The sequence below is a fragment of the Lingula anatina genome, chromosome 4 (assembly GCF_051362555.1).
Source record: "Lingula anatina isolate TDL-2025a chromosome 4, LinAna3.0, whole genome shotgun sequence".
Taxonomy (NCBI): Eukaryota; Metazoa; Brachiopoda; class Lingulata; order Lingulida; family Lingulidae; genus Lingula; species Lingula anatina.
The window spans coordinates 23,415,527-23,434,013 of record NC_141770.1 but is presented as its reverse complement, the minus strand read 5'-3'; the positions used below and the strand labels follow the sequence as shown (position 1 = coordinate 23,434,013).

Below are 18,487 nucleotides of genomic sequence, written 5' to 3'. Positions count from 1 at the left end.
TACAGAATATCGGCGTTTATATTTCCCGTGGCAATGTATAAGCATAGGCAACTTAAAACTTTAATCGTCAATTTTACACCGTTCTAATTTTGGGGCGAGATAGCAGTCGGTATGGGGCTTAACTTCATCCCTGAACAAGTTTAATCACAAAAATTGGCAGAGTCGACACTGAGTATGTCTATTTTGATACAATGTTGCTTTCACGGCTAATTCATATTCGATGAAACTGACAAATAACAAACAAAGTAGGCCCTATAACGAGCAGTTTAAAAACCACTATAAAATATGAAATAGAGCCACACATTAGAACAATTAACATAGTGTTTGAAATAAAATTGGCCAGTCTGTAAATAAATAAAATTGCAAGTTTAAAATAACATGTTTCTTAAATATATTACTTAGATATCACAATAAATACTCAAGACCTCACATATTGATCAGTACACCTTTTTGTAATGATGCAACATTAATATCTTTAAGTTTCAATTCTGGATATCTGGTATGTCTGGCTGTTGATTTATAGATTCATATGTCGGAAAAGTGTCATAGCTTCGACTTGTGCCTAGAGCGTCATTTCGCCCACGCAGTCCTTCGGTTTCGTCACTTCCGGCCAAGAGAGGTCGATCTATGTCACCAGCATTTTGCGCGCGCAACATACGAAGTCTGCCGTCAACCCTCAGGCTTTTTAGGCACAAAACCACCAGGAGAAATATTATAAAGAAACCGACTAGCAGGCACAACAGGACCATGTAGAGAAGCTCCATGTGTCCCACGTTACCTGGCCGACAGATGTCGCCTCTTGGGTGCCAATCTGAAAATTAATAATAATAATAATAATAATAATAATAATAATAATAATACGAAGAAGAAGACATACATAACGGAAAACGAAAAAATACAAATTAATCATTATATTATAAAGACAAAATGGTTTAAATCACTTTACCTGGCCTTGTGTTTTCGATGAGTTTAAGAAAACCATAGGATGCAAAGAAGGTAAGACCATAGACGGTATAGAACAGTCCCATGGCTGTGAACTTGAGTCCCTTAGGGGCCTCTGTGTACACGTATTCCCAGGCTGAAATATAAATGTTAAACAATACGTGATTAGCTATTTTAAATTGAATTTCTATTGACTACAAAATATTGTATTTTATGCATGTTCTCAGAATAGCGGATAAAGGATGGGTTACAACCATGGTAACCATGGTAATCTTTGTATGGTATACCTTTTATTTAATGAATACCTAATATTCTATCTGTTTATTATATGATACTGTGATTTATAAGGATATATGCTCGCAATTTGACTTGTTCAGTACAGCCTACGGTAAGCCGACATTTTCACATGGAATATTTCAGCTCCTCTAACACAATTGGTCTAAAGGTCTCCTTTCTCTTTCCTACACTTTCCAATTTAATGGTTCTTTTTCTAAATAAAACTATTTGATCACGTTGTAAAGTGCCCAATTACACATTACACGTGCCATTGAACCATGCTGGTTGATCCTCCGTTGTTTACTTTAGACTACTTCAACATGCACCAATTGCCACGTCAACTCAAATTGCTGTGATCAAATTAAATTGGCCGACACAGATGTTTCAAATGAAGATGTGAACTTTTGGCACCAACAGGCTGACAGATCGCATGTCTCATTATATTAAATAAGTGAAGTAAACCGACGACATCCACGAGGGAATTACTGGCATTGTTATTGGACGAAATTGTGTTTTTACCCATGCGGTCTTGACAGGTGAGTAGGGGTCTTAGCCCTTTTTCTCCTCTTTTTTGTTTTTCACCACATCAAACCTAGGCGCAAAAAGCAGGAGGGTGGGGGGTAAGAGTATGTGCATCTATTTAAGTAAAATGCCAGCTCTAAGTACACTTTGGTCGTTACCACCCCCTCCCTCCGCTAGTTGATTTTTTTCTAAATGGTTACTATTATTATACCCCTACCATTCTCTCCTTAATTTTAAACCGCTTCCTGCGTGCCTGCACTGAGAATAACTACATGTATAAGAAACACCTCGTCCAGTCATCCGCATTTCATCATCCAAAATAAGATCAAACCTCTCACATCCTTAACATCATGTAAGCAGGATCACTTATGCCATAGGATATGAAAATATATTTATTAACACCCAATTCCTTGAATTTAATCATCCAAAAATATTCAATATGCTCCTTTGGAGAGTCATGTATAATTGGACCTAAATACAGTATATCAAATGCCCCAGATATCAGCTTGGGGAGGAGGGTGCCCTGGGTGTAAAAGGACCACCCATGTTGCAAGAAATTACTAGACCTCCTCTCCCAACCTTCAATACCAAAAATGTATAAATAACTACCTTTATAAGGACCTTCACCCGGTGTACCATTACAGAGAGTCTCCCATGACAGAAAGCCCGCTTCCCATTTATTCGTACAGGTAAACCTCCCCCTAGATTTTGACCCACTTATGTCAGGCTAACCCTAACCATTATAACTAAATAGAAAGAGGATTTTCTGTTACACGGACCCTCAGTTTCGTTACATCGGTTACTGGTTGTCTTAAATACCTGAGATAACGGTAAAAACTTCCCCAAGTCCTAGCAGGATGACCTGAGGTGCCTGTATTAGCACGGTCAAAGTGGACTGTCCGCCGTGTTGAGTACAGTCGTTTCTGCGGGCGACCTCGACGAGGAGGGCAGAAAAACCAGAGCCAGCCGTACACGCCATTCCAATCGCTGTAAGCATCCAATCAAAGTCAAAATATGAATGATTTTAAAGAAGAGCGGTTAAATAAAGCGACAAAAATAGACCAATCAATCAATTAGTCGATTAATCGATAGTTCGATCGAAATATTCATTGACAATATTTATCAGTTCTTTGATGACTTGTGGCTAAAATTTGCTTATATTCAAGGGTGATGGGAAGCAAATTTTCTCTATGAAAACAATCATTAGAAGTGACCTTTAAAAGTGATTTTTCTTCTCTTATTACGCGGTTGCTGTCAAGTTCACTTATCAGAATAATGCACGTAGAACGTGACCATGATAAGGAAATTACTTCACCCACCATCTGTTTAATAATAGAAGGTCAAGGTAAAAATACTTAAAGTGGCGACTGAACTAATTTGAAATCAATTGATGGTTGGAAAACACGTGAAGTCCTCAATAACAAATGACAGGTACACTTACACAACATATTTTACATGTAAGCGTGACGCCCGGCGCACAGTTATCGAGCTGACTTACATGTACACGTGTGCGAACTTCACACATAGTTTAATAATTTCTTGTGTCTTTTACTTAAGAGTAGGTGAAGTAAATAATCCAACGGTACATGAACTTATTTTCTATCTAAAAATCAAATATACTTTCCAAAATTCAAATAAGACAATTTTAGTGCAGAAGTTAATGGCCCTTGGCATTGCGTTAAATGGACATAACACCAATGGCATCGTCTCATATCACTTTGACGGCAAATGGAACGCATTTAATTGGTCACAACAAGCTGCTCATTTTTTCCTTTTTTTTTTTTTTGTTTTCTTTTTTTTTTTTTTTGTGTTACACGTCCTTTCGGACATCTAAACCTCCTACGAGCTTGTCGAGCATACGTGTCATTGGAAATTTGATTTTCTTATTTGCGTTTGTTCCTCACTTGGCTACATACTGGGTACCCACTACGACAATAGATCGTGCAGGGAATTACATTATCTTCCTTTTAATACACGCTTGCAGCGAGCAAATAAAAAGGATATTCTTTCCTGAAGACGTGGACCTATGCACCCCTTCATTGTCGCAATTCGAAAAATGACTTACACCGATAGGACCCAGCTAACACATTCACTCAGAGCGGTACTTTTCCGGCCAAAAGAGGGGGAAGCATTCAAACCGTCGTCCACCCCCTAAACCGTTCCTAATACATGTACTTACCCATTCTAACGAATACAGATATTTTCTTGCCCTTCCTTCTAAAATTCCGATACACAACATTAATGAGGAACGGAATGGTCAGTAGGATTATGACCTCATTAAACAGAAGGACGAACGCGCTGGGGTCGTCAATGTTGACCTGTCCAATAGTCGTGTTCAGTCCTGTCGCCTGGAGCTGAAAAGTCCCCAGTGCCTGTGAAGTGAAAGTGTTTATTATATTATAAGAATCTCTTCAATAAATAGACACATTGCATATGGCTAAAATGGTAATGATAATAATAATAAGAGGTTTACCTTGCTCTTGGCAATATATAAAACTTATACTAAATGCAGGCCCGTAGCCAGGGGGGGTTCGGGTGGTTCGAAATAACCCCCCTTTTGCTGGGAAAAGGTCCCCTCCTGGTAAAATTGTATCTAGGCACATGAAGGTTTCATGGTACATGTAAAAGGTCCACTTTTTCAGAAAAAGAACCCCCCTTTTGAAATTGCTGGCTAAGTGCCTGAAATGTAAATATAGAATGAAAAGATAGAGTATTAAAAATGGAATTAGGTTAAAATACACCTTTAAAATAAGTACTAAAGGAAAATGAAAATATTGAGAAAAAATATATTGTTTCTCAATATCAATTGTGTTGAATTTAAAATTAATTAATTTTATCAAAAACGTATTGCCAGTTTAATGTCTGCACGTTCGTCCTTAGTATATCATGCAGGGGATGTTTGTTGAGGATCAATGGCTGTCTTTTCTGTTTCAGTCACTTTGAGCACGCGGCGCTTAATCGTGTCAATGTTAAGGATCAGACGTTTGAGTTTATCGCTACCTCACGTGCTAGTGTCATGAGAAGGCATAATGTCGACATTTCGAAATGAATGACAAGCATAAGCAGATAACTGATGATGATTCAGAGACGTTTCATAATTTAGTCTACCTGTGTATAAATAATTCCAAATCCAAACACCGACGTGTTGACACATAGTATTTTTGCAAACGTCTTCAACACTTTCTTTGGTGGGCTGAAAGGGTTTTTGGTCTTCGGTATCGGCTGTGGCTTGGGTCCATATCTGTCTCTCAAGTGTGCCGCTTTGGTCTTAATGGTTTTGATCAAGCTAAATCCTAAAAAGAAACAAACAAACAATTAGTCTATGGGCCACTGTTGTTTTCATCATCATCATCATCATTGTTATTATTATTATTATTATTATAATTATTATTATTATTATTTACTACACGACTACACGTACTTGTCAGGGGCGTAAGCAGAATTATTTGAAGGGGAGTCCGGTATTTTAGGGGTTGACAGGCCTCGGATTGCGAGGCCGACCCTCACCACCTTGGCACCAGGTTCGGGGCACGCTTGAAGCCCCCCCCCCCCCCCCCCCCCCCCCCCCCACACACACACACACACACACAAATGGTGTTTTGGAGGGCAAATGGCGAAATTTGGTACAGTTTAGAACTACATGTATGATTCAGCTAGACGTTTTTTGGTGCGTTTATTTTATCAGAAATCGAAGGGGGTGGGACCCCCCTGACACTCCCCTAAATCCGCCACTGCTTGTATATAGTGTAAGATTCATGTATTCCTGACTCGAAAGTCAAAATAGCATAAAGCAGGTGAAATAAGCATTCAGCTTCAACACCAGAAATACAAGTACATCGACCAAGTGTCTTCTCTGCAGGAAGCAAAATATTTCAAAAGATTTATTGATCTCATCTCACCTTCTTCTACGTACGTCTTATATCTGGACCTGACCAAGCAGACGATCATACCGGAGAGAAGTATAGAGATCGGGGCAGGTATGGTGTCCGCCTCCACGGCCTCAGTCGTGGACGTGAAGAGAATCATTATCGTGAGGGCGCTGTTCAGTAAACCTGCGGCATTGGTACTGAAGTAAACCCTGCAAGGAAATAACTTGTATTCTCCTGTATCTGATATTGAAAGTCCATAGCTTGTATATCTATAAAAAATCAATGTGTTAATAAGGCACGTGTAAGTTGTGAAGTGTACCTTGAACAGGTGCTATTGGAACGAAGTAGTTAGGAGGGTGTAAGTTGGCGTAGTAAGGAGGGTGCACATGTAGTTTGGTGGGCCCTAGTGTAAAAAAAAAAATAAGTAAATATCGCAGTGTCTCTGCGCATGAACGTAGAGCAGTCACCTTCTACCAGAGCCACAGATTGATTTTCACCAGATATTTACAGATATCTCTCTGGCTAATTCTTCACGATTTTCTGGTGAAAGCAAAGGTTTTGTATGGTATTAATGCCCCCAGTATAGAGTAGTCTACAGCTTACACGACCAAAATAAGGGATAATATGATACACAATAGACTCCACATACCTCGTTACCTTTAAGTCAAATTATCAATTATCCTTTTCATGGAAAATTCCCATTACTTGTACATGTTCTGCTTGTGGAAAGATTTTTTTCTCTTTGGTAATAATCAACTGAATTTTGCCTGACTCGTGGGGAAATTTACAGGTCTTAAATGTGGAATATGTTGCACAGTTGTATATGTACGGTATATTTACCAATGAAAAGTATTGCTCTTTGCCCTGGTCTGAGTGACTTGCTCTGCGGCCAGTACTGACAGGATGACGGACATTCCAGTCTGACCAAGCAGGAGGAAGACCACGGATGACCAGGCTAGCTGTTGTAATGTCCACAAGTCACTGACCTGTGAGGAAAGTGTTAAAATGTCAAAACTGACACATTTTGAAATATGTAGACTTTTCTTTCACTCTCCAGCTACCGAGAGTACACTCTTTTTCCTTCCCATCCTTTTTATCACCTCAAAATACTCTATCAAAGCATACGAATGAAGTGCTCATTAGTCATTAGAAAAAAATGTATAAATGTAAACACTTTTCTTTCTATTTGAGCCTTTTTACGACAACACTGAAGCTGTGGCTGAAAAGGCCACGGTTTACAAAATGTTAGCAGATGATAAAATCAAAGACATAATGACATGCTTGACGGCTCTGCAGGTAACACATAATGCATAAAAAGTCACCCCACCGTCCATCTGCCTAGCTCAGTGGTTAGAGCACTGGTCTTGTAAACCAGGGGTCGTGAGTTCGATCCTCACTGGAGGCTTACTTTTCTGATAGTAACACTTTTGTACAAATAAACGAGCAGTTAAAATTCTCGTCTCTTTTCCTCATAAATGTTATTTCGAGTATTGAACGTCCTAACATTGTTTTGATACACGTTTTTCACGTGTCTGAAGCTTAGGGCCCATTAATTATTAGCGTAACAAAAGTGTGTTGCTTACCAGCGTTAGAGGCAGCGATGTTGCTATTTGCATCAAAATAGCACCTAGAATAGGATATTGGACACAAAAATGAGAACATATAGAATAAAGCAAAAGAGATAAAGCATTTATTTTCAAATTATAGTGTGGAGTAGTGACGTGCAGTGTAGTACTATTATTATAGTGTAGTATCGTGTAGTGTAATATAGCATGGTGTAGTATGGTATGGTATACATGTAACATTACCTATAATAAAGAAGACGTATGTCACCCCCAGGGTGCCAAAGGGACCAGGGTAAGTGTCGGCTGCGATTCCTCCTATTACCTCTAGACTGGAGCTGACACCTTTGGAGAATGCAGAAATATCATAAAGTGCCAAATAAATCAAATCAAATTGAACTGAATGGAAACTCAGTGTCCTAGGATTGAACAGTTTGAAACTAAATGAAATATTATATTCGCGTTGGTTAAGGGGTGTGAGGCGAGGGGTGGGGGGGGGGAGGGGGGGTGGGGGGGGGAGGAAGGAGGGCTTACCCTATGACACTTTTTTAAACCACGCTAGTCATGAGCGAAGGACGCCGGGTTAAGTTAAGGGGAACTTTTGTTTGAATGTTAAGCCACCTCTTCCCTTTCTCAAAATTTACTTCATAAAAATGCAATAAAATTTATTTTGGAGGTACATGCTTCTTGGAATAGGAGCGTGTGGTGAATCGTACTAGAGGTCACCCCAAAAAGGGGATAATAGTCAAACCCATCCTTATTTCCACCCTGATCAATATTTACCAGTGTAAATCATTCGGTACTCCTCGGCATCGTGAAGGGAGTAATTCAGTTTTTTCGTCCACACGGTCACAAAGTTATTCAAGATCGTGAATCCCGCAAGCGACTTGAAAAAGTAGGCCAAGAAAATGGAGAACGTTGTTGCTGTACAGGCTATGCGACCGTCAACGAAGTAAGGGGTTTGTTGATCGATGTCCGCGCTCGACACCTGGATGGACACACTAACAGAGTTGTCACCGGTCACCTGACTCCCCTGACCGTGGTCAGCGTTTTGACCACAACTATTTTCGTGTCCACCTCTTTTTGTTATGTCCCTGGTATCACTCATTGTTAAACAATGCTTCCCTGACAGCCGGTATATACATGAGCCACTGCGATGTCAGTAGGTTTCACTTCTGGTTTCGTTTCACCGTGTCACCTGAAATGTACAAAGCACGGACGCGAAGTCTTATATAACGATATACTTTGGAATAAATAATCTGGGGCATGTGATGGCAACGTTCATCATGTGATTGAAAAAGAAACGGTTTCGTTTCCACATTTCACCAGACTCTTGGTTTACGTGGGAGGGGGGGGGGTTACTAGCGGGTCACGTAACTAGGTTAAATATTGAGCGTGAAATAAACACCAAGCCTGTTATACTGCTACCTATAATCTGCTGACACTGTGACCTGCCCGGATAACGTGCATTGATATTACTAGCATGGACCTGCATGTGAATCAGCTTCCTCTATTCTCTAGAAACACATATAAATATATGTATGCAACAGCACCATTGACAGTCAATGTGTTTTGAGTCCTTGATATATATAAAAAACAATAAATAATTACATATAGATATAAAAACAAATATAAATAAATAAATGAATAAATAAATATAAACATTCAAAATTTTCATAAAAAGAGAGCTGGATCCACCTGTAAATTCGGGTATATCTCTGAACCAGTGAATTTTGCAACAGGGAATATGAGTGGATTTTGACTGTGCTACATATTATCAAGCACTTGGTTAATTCAATCACAGGCGGTTCATCGAAAAGTCTGGGCAAAATAGCTATCTAATCATTATATCGATAGCGAAACAGGTCACACGTTTAATATGACCAGTAATCATATATATAAAGTCGATGCGTCATAACATATACCAAATAACACAACTGCTACCATGTAGTATGATGTCACATTTGCTGATATACATGAGGAGTCACCAAGGCTCTCCCTTATATTATCAGCATGCTTCTACCCCGTTTTCAATATACCGGGATGTTGTACCTGTATATGCGAGTTGCCAGTGTTCTCTGAGACTCAGGGTGACGGAAAAGGCAGGGGAGGGTTTGCCACTTCAGATTTGTGTCTGTTATAAAGAAATCAGATATATTATTCTGCTATTATTACGTACGCGTGGGAGGGGTTCCCTCTACCAGGTCCACAGATATTCAGAGATACGTCTACAGGGGTGGATCCAGAGATATTTTCTGACAGTCTTCCAAATTATCTTTGTTGACCCATCCTCATTTTTGACCGTCTTCCGGCAGAAAAAATTACATACCCGTCAATGTAAACTTGAAAATTTGACAGTCTTCCGGAAGACCCAGAAGACGGCCTAAATCCGCCCCTGCCGTCTATGGTTAAAATGCTGGTTAAAATCTCTCGCGTAAGAGTTAAAGTCCACATAAGATAATATGCAGCCCTGGTAGAGGGTAAGGGAAGGAGGGGGTCGAAACAGCATAGGGGCATACCACTGGGGCATGCACTATACAGGTTCATAACGATGTAGGCTACTTGAACGGGCATACATGCCACATGTAGCACGAGTGTCGATAATTTCGCCAGCTGTATGTATTGTAAGCTACTGCGTGTGGAATATGTAGGGCCCTGTATATCATACATATTATGTATGCTGCATTTTACCCACGGCGGTTCAGCAAACACATAGTGGTACACACCGGGTTATCCTGGTTTCTATGAAGATGGCCAGCAGTTTCCGCTCCCACCCCAAGGGAAGAAACAGAATAATTGTGTCCACTGCAAATATACTCCAACGTAGTATTAATACTTGTGTACATGTACAGTTGCCCTCTATATATACGGCTGTGTATACTGAATATATATGGTGGCCTAGTTAACAGCTCGATTAAGAGAAAAATCAAAGAAACCGTAGGCCTACATGTACATTTCCATACGGCACTATACTCGCATTGAAGGCTTTATATTCAGTTAACGTCTCACATACTGGTATATTGCTTGGCACACACTCCAATGTAGTGGTGGGTGGGTGGGTGCAGTCCCCATGCTATTCTAATTCTGCGAAATGAGGTCTCGGTCTTCCATTTCCCTGTCGTATAGCGACGCTAAAGCTGCATTTTAACTTGTGCCCTTCGATCGTTAAATCTTGTGATATGCGTACACACTAAATATGCACTAATCGTCCATGTAAACAATACCACTAAGGAAATACACCGCGTGACTTATAAATAGGCCAGTTAACTAGGTCAAGTAATATCAACGTGTTAAAGTTCGGTTTGCAACAGCTGGAAGAGAGAGAAAGTCGCGGTTTTTATATTTTTGTTTGCCCCACCCCTTCCCTTCTCTAAACGTTCATATCTCAATCTTAAAAGGGTATCTGGAATAACAACGCCATTGTAAACAGTTTACAGCTGTGGTGTAAATAAAAACATACGGCACTGGAGGTGTGGCAAATTATTTGATCAACGCTGTAGGCCATATAATGCGTAGCAAAGACAAATAGAAACGATAAAAGGAAATATACCTGCATATACAAAAACGTGAATAATGATAAGAATGTAATAATAATAACGACCAAAAATGAATAAACAAACAAAGAAACATACAAACAAATAACCAGGTAAATAAATAGATAAATAAATAAATAAATAAATAAATATGATCAGATTGTTGATCTTCAACAGTGTAAATTAAGTCAAAGGTCAATTAGTTTAAACTGCTTTTACTTTCTTCTTTAATTGGCCTCTGAAGTGAAAAGTTGATGTCAAGAACAACACCGTACACTAATTGCTGGTGTTAAACTGAGGTTCTCTGCAATAGAGAGTCTGCTCTCCATTAGATTCAACCAGGTATTGGTTAGCAAGACGTAAGGCGGGTGTAATTCTAGGACGGAGCTTCCCTGTACAAATCAATGGGAACCGGACCCTGCTTCACAGGGTTCTCTCTCCTATGACTCGATCAGGTATGATAATCTGAAACTGATAAACTATTTCCCAAACAATTCGTTTACACCAGTTTAATCAAAATATTTTCATCCCCCAGATAGCATATCATTTCTGCACTGTAACGAGTGACAGCAGCAGTGACAGCGGAGCTTGGGCCTTATACAATTAATATGGAATAATTAAAGGGCTGGTTTCCTGAGTCTATCGACTGTTATTTCGATTCAAAATGGATGAAGGATATGTTAGTGCAAAATCCGACACCAGTTCGAAAGGCATTTCTTTCGTCCAGTCCATAGATGACAACGACACAATATCACAACTGGAAACAATCAATGAAGAAACAGAATGTACCGAAAGACGCGTACATTCGTCTCTTTCAAAAGCAGCTGTGTTGATACTACTAGCGTACGCCTGCGAACGCGCTGCGTACTTCACAATTGTTAACTACATGAACGAGTTATGGCTGGTGACATTCAATTCAACGACGGCGTCAGCAGTAGTAGTTCACATGGCGTTTGTAGGTGAGTTAAAGGTTATGCAGGTTCTTAAAAATGTGAATCGATGTTTCGGACGTTTTTAAACCACGGCTGTTTATTTTTGTTTTGATTGGCCTTGCTGTTTTCACGATAAACCAGGTATAATTTGTATTCGCAGGGGCGTCAGCATGCTTGGGGATATTTGGTGGGACGATGGCTGATACGTTCTTACGCCCAATACCAACGTTAACGATTGGATATGTTCTTTTTAGTCTTGGTAAGTTTTAATAACGTAAACTCTAGATCGGTCTTTTACTTCCGTTAGGACTCCTGTTTTCGGGTTCAAATTTGCCATACACAAATTGTATGTATTAGAAAACTGAAGTGGGAGTGCTATCGCAAAAAAAAAAAAAAAAAAAAAAAAAAAAAAAAAAAAAAAAAAAAAAAAAAAAAAACATTTTCTAAATCGCGTGAAATTGAATAATAGAGGCGCGGTTGTGCAAATGGATGGGCCAGATCCACTCCACTCCTTGATGGGTTGTCTAAAGTTTTTTTTTTCTTTTATAATGTATGACAACCTGTTGTAAACTGTTGTGGAAAGTCAGGTTTGGAGTTCTGTCGTATTTTATATTACATATAAACTAATTTTGATTATACTGGTGTGGAGATGGTATCTCTTCTCCTTAGTCAAATTGATGGTGAAATTTGACATAACCTGGTTCAAAGCCTTTCGGTACTATTATTATTATTATTATTATTATTATTAATCTTTCAGGTCTCATTTTCCTCGAATTTGCTGAACATATTGAGGTAAATACTCAAAAAGAAGAAAAAAAAACCTATGAAAGGGTTGTGGTGTTCTTTAATTGTTGTGTCTTTATTTGGTTCATAGCTAGACATAACCTTTACCCAGCAACAAACGTCATTATAATATTACCATAATTTTTATACATAAAAAAAACGTTCTGGTAACGTTATGGTAACGTTATAAAACGTATTGTTTACAGTGGGAAATGACATGTGCTGAAGAAATGTTGGCATCACTGTGTCATAATACCTGTACTTTAAATTAAAAAAAAAATCATTTTAACCTACAAAATTGTGATCGCAACTCTCAAGGCTGTGATATCAGTATGTTATCAGCTTGTTATCATGACAAACTGTGTTTGGGTTGTATTTGATATCAATGGCGTGCGCGGTTTAACCTCCAAGATAACAATAGGCAGCGGGTCGTCGATCAGTGGTATGTTTTCGTTGATGTGGGTAAATCTAGTCCGTCCCAAAAGCACTATTAGCAGGTAAGGTGGTGTTAGACCCATGTAGGCATATTACTAAAGGAGAGAGATGATGGATAGCAATCTACAGGTAGTACCGGAATGGACTTGAATGACTGGATTTTCGTTAAGATTTAGGCCTACAGATAATATTTTTGGTAGAGCTTTAATGCAAATTATTATTATTATTGTTGTTGTTGTTGTTGTTGTTGCTGCTGCTGATACTGTTGTTGTGTTTTGTTATTATATATCGAAAAATAGCACTCTTTTGCCACAATTCTTTATGAGCATCTGGCGCTGACCCCCCCTCCCCCCGATCCACGTCTTCCTTTACTCCTATGTTCGTCCAGACAGTTTATTTTCTCTACTAGTGAAACAACGCCACCTGCGTCACTTTGAATGTGACGAAGATGGCCGATCGCTTTCACGTGAGTGATGAAATTTGTAATTAGTTTGTGACAAAAGAGTGTTTTCATTGCTATTTCCTTCCAAACAGGCGAAAAACTTTAAACATTGTTATTATATTAGCATTAAAACTTATCTTAGCGTTCCAACAGCACCGCAAAACATCTTGCCGTGGCTGGACTGGCAACGGCTGCTTTTGGACAGGGCTGTATTGGCGCCGTGTTACCGGTAGTTGGCGCTGAACAGTTACCAGACGAGAAGCATCGAAGGCGTTATATTCATTGGTAAAGTTATATATTCATTTTTGGGGTATTTATTTTGTTTATTATTATTGCTATTATTATTATTATTATTATTATTATTATTATTATTATTATTATTATTACATAAACCTGGTATCAGTTCGAAAATTCGACAATCGATACAAGAAAAAGTCTAGTGTTAGAATATTAAGAAATTAATCAATGGTTCACAAAAATGCCTGTTTTCAGTTAACTAGACGAATGAGAGTCTAAGGCCAACTTGTAAAAAAGAAAAAAATCATATATATGATAATAACTTTATTGTATACATTTTCTTTAAATGTACGTCTACTGATTTATATGTGTTATCTTTTAATATTTTAGCAGAAGAATATCCCATTAATATTTGAATGAAGATATAGTTATTAATGCGCCTATACTACAAGCAAAAGCAAAACTTTTTTCTAAAACAGGTTTTATCTTTGGCGCAATGTTGGTGCCATGATTGCAGACATATCGAGCGCCATATCGGAAGGAATTCCAGGCTTACCACTTCACTTCAAGTTTCTCATCGCTCCTCTGTCAGGTCTGCTCTCTCTTATTCTCTTTTTTGTGGCACTTTGGGTCAGAGTGCGATCACCATATGAAAAGAAAGGGACTTTTCGTAGTTCAGGTAACTTGACTGCAATCACACGTGTTTAACGCGTTTGAAAATGACCCAAAGTGATACTGTTGTACATGTTTCTTCAAAGCTACTAATCTTTCCCAATTCAGATTTTTTAAAAAAGATTATAAACCCCCTCAAATAAAAGTTTCTCACTTTGATAGTTCCTTATGAAAGGTACAGAAAGACATGACGTTGTAAATGTCTGGCCAGTCATTTATGGAATAAAGTAAAAGATCAGATCAAATTGAAGGGACGACTAATGACCATAATTCGTGAGGATGAGAAATTTGCTTTTGACTCCGAAGAGAATACATTTTCGCAGGTTAATCCCCTATTGAGTACATGTGTTCCTTTAATATCATTCGTAATATACTCGTATTTACCTATGTGGTTTGTCGGTAGCTTTTCTACAGCATAGAAAGTCATTTCATGCGTCACTTTTGGAAAATGATAGATATTATACGTATGTATATTTTCCGTGTGTTGACATTTTAGTGACAGCTTTACATGAAACGCTCTCGGCTACATTAAACTTCTTCAAGAGAGGACGCCGAGGAAGGGCGAAAGGCAAGTTTTCAAAGAGACTGGACAAAAAAGAACCAGACACCAAAGAACAACATAAAAGAAACCGCGTCCGAGATCTCCTCAGGATCCTTTTGGTTAATTCGGCGGTGGTTGGGTTTGGGTTCCTTTACACGCCGGTAAGAATTGACCGATTTGATCAAGAGCCCATCCGGAGGTTAATCGAATTTTAATCAACTAGCTGATCAATTTATTCATCTATCAGTTGTAAGTCAGTTTAATTACTCAGTCAGCAAGTCCGTATCCACTTTCGTAAGAAAATGATTTGTTTTTAATGAAATGTCTGATCATCTAAATAAGACCTCTGGGCTCTTTGTTATCAGTACGATTTTCTCTACTCTGTACCAGTACAAGGTTTCTCTCTTTTTACAGATAATGACGATATATTCGTTACAAGCCACCGGACTCAACAGTACCGTGAACGGACATTTGTTTCCTTCCCCATCCACACAAATCATATTATTCAACGAAGTGGTGATAGTGCTTGTTATCCCTTTTACCATCTACTATTTGTATCCACGGATATCGTCACGGAAACGGCGACTGTATATATCTAGAACATGTATGCACATGTACCTTTCTCTTAGATTTTGATATACCCCTTCTCCACCCCCACCCCTACCCCCTTCCAAAGAGATGTCTCACTAAAAACAGACAAGCCATTTTCCACAGTATGTCTCCTATGTAATCATCATATATTGTCGTCTTCCACTGTTTACATTTATCCTTGACCTCCCCTCTCGCCCACCTCGCCCACCTCCCCTTATTAAGCCACATCCCGGATCATCCAGCACATAGCAATACACAGTGACACGACAAGGTAAATAGGTTGGTGCTAGGGGGAATATAATGTAATTGTACCCACAGGGGCCTCAACTCACGCGCCCATGCGTGTACTGTATTCCCCCTGCTTAATACTCTAGTGTCCCTCCAAAGTGGAAATTAATCAACAGGAATCAAAAAGTGATATAAAAGAATCATAGCCCCCATTCAGAATAGGGGACTAACTAGTCCGAGGGTCAAATATGGCGACCCACTACAATGCTTGCCGTCTTATCCGCTAATAGACACTGAATAGATATCTCGTGGGGAAGTATTCCAGTGGGTCGGCCATATTTGATCCTCGGACTAGTTAGTCCCCTATTTTGAATAGGGCCATACATATATTTTTCGTTACTGACGTGATTCAAGTGGTCACTTTTGTGGAATTACCCTCCTCACTACTGTACACGTGTCCCAACACATACTTTTATAACGTAAGCTTCGGTTATCGTTGAGTTTTATTTTACTCTAAAATTTGGAATTTCCAGTGGTCAGTTATTCAAATAGTATGACTTGAACTGCGCCAAATATACATTGTACCTACATGTATAATGTAATTCATGCTGATTGTAAACCATGTAAAATGATTTACTTCATCTACACCAAATAACTGAGAATAGATGTAGGTAAGGTAATGACAGTGCGAGTGAAAATTCCTCCCAATAAAAATGATCTCTCCATTATCTTTAATCGTCCGTTTTTTCCTAGGTGTTGGGGTGGTCCTTTCCATTATATCTGGACTGGTTGCGATTGCGTTGGAAATGGGGCGTAAGATGAATTGTGCTCAAAACCGGGGTTTTTCCACCATTAGCATCTTTGCTCAGGGCCCACAGTATGGTCTTATCGCTCTCGCTGAAGTGTTCACTGCTCTCACAGGTACAACACGTTGGTTTTTTTATATACTTTTAATGTTTTCTGTGTTGCGAATTGAATATATATTGGACATTTTTGTGACAAATGATGATTCCAAGATACTTATAGATCAATGTGTGTGGTATTTTGATCGTCATCTTTTTGACAGATGAGTTACGCGTTTTCAATACATCAGGCACGTTTATAACATAAAGTCGGTTTTGTGCATTACACCCCCCTCGCGCCAAAAGGCCCTCTGTCGTTTATACATGGTTTCAGTCTTGTTCCTTGTCTCACTTTCCATCTATTGCCATGTATACTACCTGTATGCGTCTCAAAATTCATGAATTGTTGACGGTAAGGTCATGATTGGAGAATGGCGTTGAGCAGGACAAAATATAACACATCCGAACAATCGATTGTATCAGCAGAAACATCTTTTTATCAGATAGTAGAAGGTTTCCTTTGACACAAGAATTGCATGTACTATCGCCGTTTCTGTGGCTCCGTGGTAACTCATTTCACTAGGACACGGGCGAAAATCAGTGTGAGTGATTCGATATCGAAAACTGATTGTGATTGTGAAGTTTCTGAAATGAGGTTAATTACTACAAGAGAAAACTGGTGCGGACGGAGGGTGAGTGGGTTTCACAGCAAAGTCAGTAGTGTGCACGATTGCTAAAATTCAAAACAATTACAAATATCCTTGGTAACGCAAAATCACGAGTTCGAATCCCGCCTCCCTTGGCATCCGCACGTGTCAGTTCAAGGTGAGAGCAGTGCTTTTTCCGTGAACGGGAATTCTAGAGAACAAATGCGGGCTCTCGCGAGACCGAGCATATTGCAGTACCTTTCCCATAACAAACCGAATGCAGCTTATCCACACAGTTTGGGATAGTGATCGAGGAGACAGTACCGCATTGCCTATCACCGGTATTACAGTTCACATGGACAAAAGTATATTGCACGTATATAAATTAAAACTATTACAATAAACGTCATGAACTGGTGTGATGTAAAGAGTCAAAATACTTTTTTTGGATACTTTTCAGTTAAGGAGTTTTCATACATGGAAGCCCCTGATGGTTTGAAGTGCTTCAGTATGGGTTTACACCAGACTGCTCTAGGACTCTCATTTCTAATCTCGCTGGGTATAGAAAGCTTGGTGAAAACCTACACTGGTATGTATTCCTAGCGTACATACATTGTATGCTATTCCGTCTTTGGCTTCACAAGCAGCGCTCGCTTTGTCAAAAACAGCAAACTTTTGCCTCTTTTAGTTTTTGGCTTGATGCCCTTTGTGACCGACTCTAAAAAATAAAAATCATTTATGTATCGATCTCAAACGCATAAAGAGTTTTTTTTAATTAATTTTATTACCAACTGCAAATCACGTCACGTGTTTGCCATACGGTCCTAATGCGGTCTGCGTATTTACTATGACGAAACATACTTTTCTCCTTTCAGACTGGTACGATTTTGATTCAAATGACACGTGTCTCGCCAGTGACCCCAGCCATTTGGAGTATTTCTTGGCTATATTGGTCGTTATGAGCGTAGTCTTCTCCGTAATCTTCCCTTTGGTCACTAGGATACCGAAGACCATAAACGAGGAGGGAGAGAGAAAGGAATTCAGAGAGGAATTGACAGACTTTACCACAAATGAATGAATGGTGCTTTCATTGGAAAACTGAAATACCCGAAATAGCAAATTGTTCATGACATGTTTGCCCCCTGTAGGGCTACAAAAGGAATATGTGTTAATGATACGGAGGGTATATAATTTAGTTTCCCATATATTTGAACTTAGTGATCCTCATACAACAATCTCTCTAATGTTTTATGACTAGGGCACTGATTTACAGGGGCATCTTCCTCTGAGAGACACGAAACAAATGACTTAAATTCCTGTTTACAGTTGAAGTGTACGTATTTAGCTGCACCGTTTTTCCATGGCAGGTTGGGGTTAATAAAAAGTTTGTGGCTAATTTATTGCTTTGAGCTGAACTGTCAAAAGAATGAATA

General features: G+C 39.1%; 2 protein-coding genes across 5 annotated transcripts; one reads left to right on the top strand and one right to left on the bottom strand.

The window, feature by feature from the left end:
* On the bottom strand, positions 1 to 10,444 carry LOC106175002 (uncharacterized). Of its 4 annotated transcripts, none has more exons than XM_013556804.2 (11): positions 9,898 to 10,444; positions 7,955 to 8,369; positions 7,418 to 7,516; positions 7,193 to 7,236; positions 6,450 to 6,595; positions 5,640 to 5,818; positions 4,849 to 5,033; positions 3,920 to 4,112; positions 2,560 to 2,727; positions 947 to 1,078; positions 1 to 811 (listed from the first exon to the last, which is right to left on the bottom strand). In XM_013556804.2, the coding sequence occupies exons 2-11, from the start codon at positions 8,277 to 8,279 to the stop codon at positions 483 to 485; spliced, it is 1,800 nt and encodes a 599-aa protein (XP_013412258.2). In that variant the 5' UTR covers positions 8,280 to 8,369; positions 9,898 to 10,444; the 3' UTR covers positions 1 to 482. The 4 variants fall into 4 exon arrangements, with proteins under 4 accessions (XP_013412258.2, XP_086867170.1, XP_013412259.2 ...); XM_087011044.1 differs by having other exon boundaries at positions 10,125 to 10,444; XM_013556805.2 differs by having other exon boundaries at positions 10,185 to 10,444.
* Positions 10,445 to 11,174: 730 nt separating this feature from the next.
* Positions 11,175 to 18,450, top strand: LOC106175003 (uncharacterized). The gene is made up of 10 exons (XM_013556806.2): positions 11,175 to 11,663; positions 11,797 to 11,895; positions 12,394 to 12,428; positions 13,439 to 13,581; positions 14,013 to 14,212; positions 14,702 to 14,907; positions 15,161 to 15,350; positions 16,319 to 16,486; positions 17,515 to 17,643; positions 17,930 to 18,450. Exons 1-10 carry the CDS (start codon positions 11,369 to 11,371, stop codon positions 18,130 to 18,132), a joined length of 1,668 nt encoding a protein of 555 aa, XP_013412260.2. The 5' UTR covers positions 11,175 to 11,368; the 3' UTR covers positions 18,133 to 18,450.
* The last annotated feature ends 37 nt before the right edge of the window (positions 18,451 to 18,487 follow it).

Coding starts and splice junctions, on each gene's coding strand:
- LOC106175002 (XM_013556804.2), bottom strand. CDS start 8,279: ATGAGTGATACCAGGGACATAACAAAAAGAGGTGGACACGAAAATAGT. Junction 2,728..3,919: donor ATCTGTATTCGTTAGAATGG/GTAAGTACATGT, acceptor GGATGCTTACAG/CGATTGGAATGGCGTGTACG. Junction 1,079..2,559: donor AGTTTTTACCGTTATCTCAG/GTATTTAAGACA, acceptor TTTATATTTCAG/CCTGGGAATACGTGTACACA.
- LOC106175003 (XM_013556806.2), top strand. CDS start 11,369: ATGGATGAAGGATATGTTAGTGCAAAATCCGACACCAGTTCGAAAGGC. Junction 12,429..13,438: donor AATTTGCTGAACATATTGAG/GTAAATACTCAA, acceptor AACTTATCTTAG/CGTTCCAACAGCACCGCAAA. Junction 13,582..14,012: donor CGAAGGCGTTATATTCATTG/GTAAAGTTATAT, acceptor TTTCTAAAACAG/GTTTTATCTTTGGCGCAATG.